A 12,300-nucleotide genomic window follows, 5' to 3' on the forward strand; every position below is an offset into this window, starting at 1 on the left:
GAGATAAAATAACATGCACAAGGTCTGGCAGAGTTGGAGCATACAACATTCTATTCCTTCAAAATGAGTTGCCTTTGTATTAGTATACTGACCTTCAGGATTAACAGGACTGTCTAAAAGCCCTCCACTCAGAAGCAGGTCTACAGCAAGGTTAGCATTATGGAGCTGTTAAAGAGAAAACCCTTTATTAGTAAAAGGTGAAAAATACTCTCAAATGATAATGTATTGATTATCATGGCTCTGTGGCCTGCACATAACAGCTGATAGTATTAGGATTACCTGGTCTGAAATGACAACGTACACTCTGTGCCCTGCCTACTCTTTTCAACAGTGCTGGAACTCATAAATTATAAAATTTTCAGAAGAAACAATACAATATTTCACTCAACGCACAATAAAGATCTGGAATTTGTTGCCAGAGGATGTGGTTAGTGCAGTTGGTGTAGCTGGATTCAAAAAAGGTTTGGATAAGTTCTTGGAGGAGAAGTCCATTAACGGCTATTAATCAATTTTACTTAGGGAATAGCCACTGCTATTAATTGCATCAGTGGCATGGGATCTTCTTAGTGTTTGGATAATTGCCAGGTTCTTGTGGCCTGGTTTGGCCTCTGTTGGAAACAGGATGCTGGGCTTGATGGACCCTTGGTCTGACCCAGCATGGCAATTTCTTATGTTCTTATGTTCTAATTAAGCAAGAAGGTTCAGAGCAGCTCCCTCCCATCCAATAGGCGATACTGCTAGTGATTCATGGCTCTATTGCCTACTGCTTTTCCTCAGAGTTCCTAAACACTACTTATACTGCATTCCTAAGATGTCCAAGGTGAAGTCCAACAGCCTGACTCAGGACAAAAACCTGGATCTTCCCATCTTTAAATCATAAGCCCAAGATCCGAAGAATAGATTTCATGAATGGGGCTACTCGCCTTGTGCTATCAAGCATGCATACCAAATGAGCAAGATATTCTGACAGGTCCTATTTATTTGATTACAAAGCCAAACATATGCCCACTGATCTTTTGACTTGTGTGCTCAAATTTACCAACCGTGCACATGAATTGAGATCTATTATTCAGCGAAACTGGCATGTTCTATCTTTACATCCAGTTCTCCAATGACCACCAAGGTTTGCCTTCAGTCGAGGACACAATTTGAAGGAACATATTGTTAGAGCAATGATAACCTTAGAATCTATACCCCAGTAAATCTGGTAGGTCACTTTCAATGTGGCCACTATGACATGTGTGCATTCACCATCACAGGTGGTGTTCTTGCCTCATCATACAACCCAAGTGGAGATTGTTTGCCATTCCAATTCAGATTGCACAATTATTTGGAGTGGAGGAGTAGCCTAGTGGTTAGAGCAGAGGGCTATGAACCAGGAGACCAGGGTCCCAGTGTCGCTCCTTGTGACCTTGGGCAAGTCACTTTAACCTCCATTGCCTCAGGTACAAGCTTAGGCCTAGATTCATCATTCCTGTGGAATGATGAGCTGCTGCAGTAAAGGGGGTGGGGGCAAAAAAAGGGGCAGGGGGCACTAGTGTGCAGCTGGCCACATCACAGCAGTGTGGTTTCGCCTGCTGCAATGCAGCCATGCTGCACACTATCGCGCCCATATCGCTGGCAGTGGTGCCACCACCCCATTTCCCTAAACCCTTCCCAAACTCTTCCTTAACTCCACCCCTTCCACTAATTTTAATTTTACCGCTGCAATAATGGGCTATCACACCTTGGAAAATGACCCTATTAGATTGTAAGCCCTCTGGGGATAGGGAAATACCTAAAGTACCTGAATGTAATCTGCCTTGAAGTGCTGAAAAAATTGCAAGAAGCAGAATATAAAAATCTAAATAAATAATCTATGTTATACAATGCCCCTGTCCCCTTATTTACATTGGGAAGACCAGCAGGAATATATATGTGAGGCTCAGAGAACATTGCAGCAAAATCAATTGTCAGACCCTCATTGCAATGGTACAACATTGTATGCAATTGCAACATCAACATAATTTTGAACATCTCAGATGGTCAGTGCTGCAGGCAGTTTGAGGCCCACCTTGAGGAGGAGACATTCATTCTTTTTTAAATCATCAGGAGAAAAAATGTATTTTTTATTTAGACTCTATAATACCTTTAATGAACAAATTGACTGGTACAGCTTGGTTTAACATATATTTTTTCAATACATGATATATCTATGGCACAGTTCATTAGGTTTCATTGACATTTATTTATTATTTTTTTTATATACCAACATTCAATCTCAATTGAGATATCACACCGGTTTACATTCAGGTTCTGTAGGTATTTTTCTATCCCCAGAGGGCTTACAATCTAAGTTTGTACCTGAGGCAATGGAGGGTAAAGTGACTTGCCCAACGTCACAAGGAGCAACAGCGGGACTTGAACCCTGGTCTCCTGGTTCATAGTCCACTGCTCTAACCACTAGGCTAGACAGTTCATACCTCAGTTCCCGCCTCTTCCATTTTAAAACTGGCAATAGGAGGTACTACGCTGGCTTTTTCCACTCAGAAATACTGTCACTTTCATCAGTGAAACATCCTTCAGCTATCCTCATTAAGAGGTAGATCTTCAAAACATACACGTGCGCAAACAAAAGTACACCAGATTTTATAAGATACGTGCGTAGCTGCGCGTATCTTATAAAATCCGGGGTTGGCGCGCGCAAGGCTGCGCAAAATCGGCAACCTGAGCGCACAGAGCCATGCAGCCTGCCTCCGTTCCCTCTGAGGCCGCTCCGAAATCGGAGCGGCCTCAGAGGGAACTTTCTTCCGCGTCCCTCCCCACCTTCCCCTCCCTTCCCCTATCTACCCCACCCCCCAGCCCTATCTAAATCCCCCCCCCCTACCTTTGTTGTGTAGCGCCTATACAGTAAAATGGATTGCGCTTCATGGACGCGCGTTGGACGCGGGTTGGTCGCGGCTTGCATTTGCATGCCATTTAAATACAGTATCGAGCAGTAGGTGATCCGAACTGTGCGTGCGGCAAACACGGGTGCACCGGGCACTAACGCACCTCTTTCTACCGCCCCTTACTGTATCGGCCAGACAATTAGACCACCAGGGTTTTGTAGAAAGCATGAGGAGGGTCCAGAGTGGTTTTCAGAAGGAAGTTTATATTTTATTTTTATTAATGAGGAGAGATTTATCTGGTTTAACTAATTTAGAATGTATGGCCCAGGTGAAAGTTCAAGTGGAGGTCAGGGTATTTGCCCATGGACCACCAGGGATTTTTGGACAAAGGGTGGCAGCAGGGCTTTAAAACATGGTGCTCCAAAAGCATTTGGCTTTCGTGGAAAAGTTACATCTCAAGATATGCCCATGGCTATGTCCTGCACTACTCCATGCCATACTAATGAGCAGCTTTGCATGTATTTGCATGTGATACAGCTCATTAACATACTCAGCGTATTCCATGCCCCTTTTCGTTGAACTCACATTTAATAGAATTTAATGTGCAAGGCAGACCAGGTGGCTTGGTGGCCATACTGCACATTGATATGCAGTGGTCCCCAGTTTGATTCTCAGATTGGGCCTTCTGCTACCTGGCTTTGCTCAGGTGGGAATATTGAAGAATCAGATGAGTCATATTTTAGTTTTTGACTGTATGTGTATTTTATTATGCTCTGTTGTTTTTATTTTGGTTAGTTATATTTATTTTACACTGGAACTCTCTATCTGTGATATGTTGATTTGTAAATTGCTGAGAGCTATGGGTTACTAGTGATTAATAAATGTAAAAGAAAATTAAATATCCATTTTGTGCCAGGTTTATGAGCCAGGAAATAATGCATAGAACTTGCAAATTCTGCATACTATTTCCATTGTTGCTGTACTAACTCTGTTTACAATAATCTTCCCTTCCAGAAGATGCAAGAAATTGAAGCTTTAGGCAAAATAATACTGTTTTAAAATTGTGCAAGCAAATTTATTTGTGGCTTGTTTATACTTTTTTTGCCCTACTTTTGCCATAAGTGTATGAAAACAGTATATCCAATAAATAAAGGAGATATGAAAGCCACCTCTAAAAGGTTAGAGGATGCAAAGATCTCAGTTTTCCAAAGTGATTAGTAATACCATTGAAACACTTTAAGGTTTCATAAACATCCTATAATCTTTTGCATGTGTTTACAAACAGTAGCCAAATGCTAACCAATGATTGATTTTTGGAAATCCTGCTTATTCAAATGCCAAATGGTGCTGGCTAGTGCACATAATACAGTAGCCTGGTTCTACAAAGGACTATTAGTTTCAACTCGTAAAAAAAACTTTAAAAAACTGGAACAAAAAGATACATTTATGTGTTATACCCAAAATTAATGTATTCTAACAGGTTTTGATAACCTACCATTTCAGTGTCAGAGCAGGGAGTAAGGAAGAAGTCACTTAGATTCAGGAAATAACCTTCTAGCTGTCCTATTAGTAAAAGCAAGATAACCCCATCTGCAAACTAAAAAAGTGAAAGTGTGTTAGTCAGAATACACAGCCATCTGAGCCTTCAGTAGTAAAGGCATTACTGTTATATAAAATTAAAGAGTGAGAAATATGAGACATTATTAAGGTCATGTAATCATAAAAGCATAAAACTTTTGTTTATAACATGATTGACTCTTCAAATGTCTGTTAGTCGATTCTGCTTTGCTATATTGTCAAGTGTGACATTTAAAAACTGTCACGGGATCATATCTGTCCAATCGCAGTATTCAATCCCTTGACATCTTCCTATCAATGTATAAAAGTGAATAAAGATACTGTTCCATGTAAAAATTTCCAGCCTGCAATCTGAAGAACATGTATATTAAATAGTTGTCTATTTGTAAAAGTCTAGAGCCCATTATTCAATATGGCATTTACCTGGCTTAAATGTTGATTTTAAATGCCCTACACACATGAAAGCTAGGAAATATGGGCTTGTCTCAAGCCAGCATGCGTCGCGTGGATTTTAAAAAGCTTGCAAGAATGCACAGAAATCAAAAAGGCAAAAAGGGGGGCAATGTAGGGGTGGGGTCTGGGCAGGGCATGGACAGGTCATGGGCATTCCGTGTATGAAACCTGAAGTATGCACATGAGTATTTACGTGCACAAGTGCAGGCTGGGATCCCCCACTGCGTAACTTTACTTCTGTTATGGATGGCATGTAATTTTTAAAATTAAAAAATTGGGGCTAGTCAGTGGGGATTGAAGGGTCGGGACTAATAGGGTAAAAGGGAGGTTATCTAGCTAGGGTGGTTAGGAAGTCCCATCCTTTACTGGGGAAAACTGTGAACTAACTGGGGAAATGGGTATTTGCATTGGCGCGTGTGCCTAGCATAATTCCCCCACTTTCACAGTAGAGCCGGCAATTGCGTGCACATGCGTGCATTCAAATAAAATAGCACACACATGTACGTGCATACAGATGATTTTATAACATGCATAGATACACACTTGATATAGAACGGCCGTGTCCATTCGTGCGAGTTGGCATACGCACAAACATGTGCGCCCATGCACCGGTATGAAAGTTATACTCTGTGTGGTGCCCGATATTCAAAATGGCACTTACCTGGCTAAGATCAGTGGGCACCACTTAGTCAGATAAGATTTTAGCCAGACAAGACAGGGGCAGGGAATGGGTGGATCAGGGAGAAGTCGAGTTTTCTGGATAAATTAACCAGCTAACTCAATATTCAGAGAGGTAGTCATTTGATTTATCCAACCAACTCTGATTGAGCTGAGAAGGGCTAAAGTTAGGACTATACATAACTGGCTAATTTTAAAATAACCTGGGTATATTCAGCGGTGCAATGCACTGCGCCACTGAATATTAGAGATGTGAATCGTGTGATCGATCATCTTAAACGATCGATTTTGGCTGGGGGGGGGAGGGAAATCTGATCGTCGCGGTTTTTGTTTTTTTTAAATCATTTAAATCGTAAATAGGGGGAAGGTGGGAAAAACCGGACACTAAAACAACCCTAAAACCCTCCCCCACCCTTCCCGAACCCCCCAAAATGTTTTAAATTACCTGGGTCCAGTGGGGGGGTCCCGGTGTGATCTTCACTCTCGGGCCACGGCTGCGTTCCTGTCCCCCGACCTCACGAGCACAGGAGATCGCTTCCCGGACCCCCGCTGGACCCCCAGGAACTTTTGGCCAGCTTGGGGGGGCCTCCTGACCCCCACAAGACTTGCCAAAGTCCAGCGGGGGTCCGAAAGCAACCTCTTGCATTCGTTGCCGTATTGCAAATGGCGCCGGCCGTATGGCCGTATTGCTATGGTGACGTCGGGGGACAAGAACCAAAATGGCGCCGGCGCTACTTTTGCCCTGTCATATGACAGGGCAAAGGTAGCGCCGGCGCCATTTCTATTAACGCACCCGTGGCCCGAGAGTGGAAGATCACACCGGGACCCCCCCACTGGACCCCAGGTAATTTAAAACATTTTGGGGGGGGTTCGGGAGGGTGGGGGATTTATTTTAAAGGGTCGGGTGGGTTTTAGGGTTGTTTTAGTGTGCCGGTTTTTCCCGCCCTCCCCCTTTCCCCTCCCCCGATTTACGATTTTTGACGCATAATCGGGGGAATTCCTATTGTAACGCGCCCTCTAACGATTTTTTACAATTTAAAATATATCGGACGATATTTTAAATCATCAAAAACGATTCACATCCCTACTGAATATATAGCACTAGTTAGCCAGTTATGTATAGTGGAACTGTGCAGTGACTAAATAGAACCTTCTATTTTTAAGGTTATCCTTAAAAAAATCAGCAGCCCAGTTCAACTGCCAGGTGCCAGTTCTTACCATCCACTGTTTGGTCAATTCAGGCTTTTTGTCACATATTTACTTATTTAAAGTATTTATAAAATACACTTAATTCTAGTTACTCCATGTGAGTGATCTTTAGAGGTACCTCCATCATCATCATTTTTAATTATTATCTGACTTACCATAAATTATGCCCAAAGTAGTTTATAACAATAAAATACTATCAAGGAGTTTTCAATACTAAATTTACAATAAACACACAATTAAAAAAGAACAAACCCAACTATTAATACACCCCTCATATTTCATCAACAAATCAATAAAAATGGACATAGCCTTTATACAGTTGTAAGCTTGTTTAAACTGCCAAGTTTTTAACTATTGTTTAAAGAAAGGCAAATTATAAATTAAGTGCAATGCTTTAGGTAAGGCATTCCATAGCGCTGTATCACTAAAAAGAAAGCTCACATCCTGTTGCACGCCCTGTCCGCGCCTGGCCCGCGCAGAGGCCTGCTCACCTCACTAGCTCCTCTGCAGGTCATGGGTCGGCCTCCCCAGTGGCAGCTGCAACTCCTCCAGGCCTCGGCGTCCCGCGGCAGCGGTTGCCAGGCCTTCCACTGCTCACCAGGCTTCACGCTGGAGTTCGGTGTCCCCAGTGGCATTGGCCATGCCCCTACACAGGCGCGCGGACCTCCTGGCCTCTTGTATGGCCGGGGGCGGATCCTAGCTGCATGGCACACCCTGACTGAACGAACGTATAAGGAAGTCCCTGCCTGCACTTCCTTGCCTTCACAATCGGGTCAGTACTGTAAGTGTACTAGTTTGCTTCCGCATTCACAGTCTTGTTCCACTCTTGTTCCAGTCTTGTCCAGCATCCTTCTGTTCCAGCGTCCTTCTGTTCCAGTGTCTGTCTGTCCTGTCTTCCCAGGTAGTACCCTCGGACTGTATCTCTGGTACTGACCTCGGCCTGCTCCTTGACCATTCTGTTCGCTGCCTGTGTCCTGACCTCTGCCTGCCTTGTGACCTCGTCTGACCTCTGGAACCTGACCCCTGCTTCATTGACTACTCCTCGGACTTTGACCCCGGCTGCCATTGACCACGTCTCCTGATTCTGGCTTTGTCCCTTGCCTTGTCATCACCTACGCTTGTACTGGACATCTTTGCTCCTCCAGACCTACAGCCTAGAGTCCGACCATGCTCCCTTGCTGTTCGTGGGCATGCCTCTTTACTACCTCTCCGGGAGACCCTGCGAGGCCCCACCTATGTCCAAGCAGCCCAGGTCCCTACTGGCTCCACCCGGGGGGAACCGCAGGCTTCCAGTGGTAAACCTCATCCTAGCCTCTGTCTCCTCCTGTGCTCCGCCCCCTGGGGGCAGGTGCTTCCTGGTCCCTACCAGGGAGCTGTTCTCCACTGCTCCAGGACAAGGGTCCACCTCCAAGTGCAACAGGTTGCCAAGGCCATGGACTCGGCGGAGTCTCCCACCTCCAGGGCTCTACCGGGTTTGGCCGCCACAATCAAAGAACATCGCAGGGCTTTGGAATCGCTAGCCTCTTCAGTGGAAGAGCTTCGTTCCCAGCTGCGAGACACAGCTCTGGCCAATCCCGTGGGCCTATCGGCCTCTATGCTACCCAAAGCATCATTGGCGCTCCCTGCACCTCCTCGATACAACGGGGACCAACGCAACTGTCGTGGCTTCCTCAATCAGTGCTTCTTGCAATTTGCACTGCAACCCTCCTTGTTCCTGAAGGAAACCACTAAAGTGACCTTCATCCTTTCCCGCCTGGAAGGGAAGGCTCTTGCATGGGCCCTCTCCATTATGGGACGTTCTGACCCCATGCTTTCCAAGCTATCCGAGTTTATTGCTCTCCCCAAGCAGACCTCGGAGACCCAGGCCACCAAGCTGTAGCCAGCCATAATCTACTCCACCTCTGTCAAGGGTCACAGACCCTGTCTGAGTATACGGTAGAGTTCAGGATCCTGGCTACTGAGCTCGTGTGGCAAGAAGATTGTCTGCAAGCCATCTTCCTAGATGGACTCTTCAGTGCTCTCAAAGATGAACTCTCCATCTGTGAGACTCCCATGTCTCTAGAGGACTTGATTTCCCTCACTGGGAAGATCGACCATCATCTCCGGCAAAGGCACCTAGAAGTAAAGGCTTCCCGTTCTCCTATACCGCGTCCCATGCGTGTCCAGTCCTCCAGCCAAGACTCCTTCACCACCACCTCCTCCCATGGTGGAAACTATGGAGGTGAATCGTGGACGACAGTCTCCAACTGAACGTCTCCGTTGGAGGAAGGAGGGTCTTTGCCTTTACTGTGGGGCTTCCGGACATCTTCGGCAGTCCTGTCCGGTCCATCCAGAAAACTGCAACGCCTGAGCCCAAAAGAGGTCCCAAGCTTAGGTGCTGCTGTCACCGGCCCCCATCTCCTGATTCCAGTCTCTCTGAGCATCGAGGCCCACTCCTTCACCACCACTGCTCTTGTCGATACAGGAGCAAGTGGCAGCTTCATCATGGATGACATTATCAAGCTTCTGAACATTCCTCTCCAGTTGTTAGATGTGAGCCTCCGCATCGCCTCCATTCAAGGAGAACATTTTCCAGGGTTCATCACCCATTGAACAGTGGCTGTCCGTCAATACTGTGGGCACTCTCCACGAGGAGGAGATGTCCTTATATGTGTTAAAACATTCTACATATCCAGTCATCCTGGGCCTGCCCTGGCTCCAGGTCCTCGAACCCCAGTTTGATTGGCATTCCCTGCAGTTGGTGCAGTGGGGTTCCAAATGCCAGAAGACATGTCTACACCAAGTATCTCCAGTAGTCTCTGTCTTGAAGCCTTCCACCCTATCTGGTTTGCCTACCCAGTATGTTGAGTTTGAAGATGTCTTCTCGAAGCAGAAGGTGGACACTTTGCCTCTACTACGCAAGTTCAATTGCTCCATAAAACTTCTGCCGGGCACGACGCCTCCCAAGGGCAGAACTTATCCATTGTCTCATCCAGAAACCCTAGCCATGTCTGAGTATATCAAAGAGAACTTAGAAAAAGGGTTCATTCATCCCTCTGATTCTCCCGCTGGAGCGGGCTTTTTCTTCATCAAGAAAAAGGACAGCGATTTACGCCCTTATATTGACTACAGAGGGCTCAGTGCCATAAGCCGCAAAGACCACTACCCCCTGCCCTTATCAGTGAGTTGTTTGACTGCCTTCAAGGGGCATGGATCTTCTCCAGTTGGATCTGAGGGGTGCGTACAATCTGGTACGCATCAACCTGAAATATCTGGAAAACCGCATTCAATACGAGGGATGGTCACTATGAATATACCGTGATGCCCTTTGGGCTATGCAATGCCCCCAGCGGTCTTTCAATGCCTTATGAACAAAATCCTCCGAGACCTCTTGTACTCTTCCGTAGTCATATATCTTGACGACATCCTGATCTTTTCCAAAGACCTTGAAGCCCATTGAGATCATGTTCGGATCGTCCTCCAATGTCTAAGAGAAAATCACCTTGATTCCAAGTTAGAAAAGTGCCTCTTCGAGCTAAATTGCTTACCCTTCCTAGGGTACATCATATCTGATCGAGGGTTCGCCATGGATCCAGATAAAATCCAGGGGATCTGAGACTGGCCCCAGCCAGTAGGCCTATTGGCCTTACAACATTTCCTTGGCTTTACTAATTATTACAGGAGCTTCATTGCCAATTATTCTACCCTAGCTGCTCCGCACATCACCATGACCAAGAAAGGGGCTAACACTCGTTTGTGGACACCCAAAGCACAAGCCGCCTTTCAGACACTAAAAGAAGCTTTCTGTTCTGGTCCTTGTCTTCAGCATCCAGACCCAAGACACCCATTCGTCGTTGAAGTCGACGCCTCTGCAATTGGAGCAGGAGCGGTCTTAAGTCAGTTTTCTCCAAAGGGTAAATTGATACCTTGTTCATTCTACTCACACAAGTTCTCTCCTACAGAGCAGCACTATACCATTGGTGACTGAGAACTTCTAGCCGTCAAGTTGGCACTCCAAGAGTGGCGCCCCTGGTTGGAAGGGGCGCAACATAAATAATTTACCATTTTTCACTGACCATAAGAATCTTGAGCACCTTAAAGAAGCTCAACTCTTGAATCCTAGACAAGCCCGATGGGTGCTCTTCTTTGAACAGTTCAATTTCATTCTACATTATCACCCAGCTTCCAAGAACCTCTGTGCTGATGCACTATCAAGATCCTTTGAACCAGAGGATGTTCCTGATGTTCCCAGACACATCATAGATTCTGCCTGCATATCCCTTGCCATGACCACTACAGTTCCAGTTGGGAAAACCGTCATTCCACATAGATTACTTGAACGAGTTCTGAAATGGGCCCATGACTTCAAGTTGGCAGGACACCTGGGTCATACCAGGACCCTAGAGATGTTGCAGAGATATTACTGGTGGCCCAACATGATGCAAGACTCTTGTAACTGTGTAGGTTCATGTCTCGTCTGTGCCCAACAGAAGCCACCTACCGGGCGACCTTGGGGCCTACTCCAACCACTTCCAGCACCTACCGAGCCATTGTCCAGCATCTCAACAGACTTCATCACAGACATGCCTCTGTCCCAGAACAATACCATAATCTGGGCAACCAAAATGATAAAGGGGATGGAACAGCTCCCCTATGAGGAAAGGCTGAAGAGGTTAGGGCTGTTCAGCTTGGAGAAGAGACGGCTGAGGGGGGATATGATAGAGGTCTTTAAGATCATGAGAGGTCTTGAACGAGTAGATGTGACTCGGTTATTTACACTTTCGAATAATAGAAGGACTAGGGGGCATTCCATGAAGTTAGCAAGTAGCACATTTAAGACTAATCGGAGAAAAATTCTTTTTCACTCAATGCACAATAAAGCTCTGGAATTTGTTGCCAGAGGATGTGGTTGGTGAAGTTAGTGTAGCTGGGTTCAAAAAAGGTTTGGATAAGTTCTTGGAGGAGAAGTCCATTAATGGCTATTAATCAATTATACTTAGGGAATAGCTACTGCTATTAATTGCATCAGTAGCATGGGTTATTCTTAGTGTTTGTGTAATTGCCAGGTTCTTGTGGCCTGGTTTTGGCCTCTGTTTGGAAACAGGATGCTGGGCTTGATGGACCCTTGGTCTGACCCAGCATGGCAATTTCTTATGTTCTTATGGGTCATCATCGACCATTTTTCAAAAATGGGTCACTTCATTCCCCTGCCAGGCCTCCCATTGGCCCCACAACTAGCCAAGTTGTTCCGGAAACACATTTTCCATCTCCATGAACTCCCAAAGGAAATTATATCTGACCGAGGACCACAGTTTGCCGCCAGGTACTGGAGCTCACGTTGCAAAAAGTTGAACATTGCCTTGAATTTCACGTCGGCCTATCACCCACTGGCCAATGGTCAAGCTGAAAGGACCAACTGGATCTTGAAAGCATTCCTTCGCTCCTATATGAATGACCAGCAGGACAACTGTCTGATTTGTTACCATGGGTTGAGCTGTCGCATAATACCCACGTCGTTGCTGCCACCAATGTA

General features: G+C 45.6%; 1 protein-coding gene across 1 annotated transcript in view; it reads right to left on the minus strand.

The window, feature by feature from the left end:
* Positions 1-12,300, minus strand: part of PARVG (parvin gamma) — a 140,904-nt gene that overhangs the window by 22,314 nt on the left and 106,290 nt on the right. Inside the window, exons 11-12 of the mRNA XM_029600118.1 lie at positions 4,366-4,467; positions 93-165 (exon numbers count right to left, since the gene is read on the minus strand). Of these exons, the coding sequence (XP_029455978.1) occupies positions 93-165; positions 4,366-4,467 (175 nt within the window). The remainder of the gene's footprint in view (positions 1-92; positions 166-4,365; positions 4,468-12,300) is intronic.

Source organism: Rhinatrema bivittatum, chromosome 4, assembly GCF_901001135.1.
Source record: "Rhinatrema bivittatum chromosome 4, aRhiBiv1.1, whole genome shotgun sequence".
NCBI lineage: Eukaryota > Metazoa > Chordata > Amphibia > Gymnophiona > Rhinatrematidae > Rhinatrema > Rhinatrema bivittatum.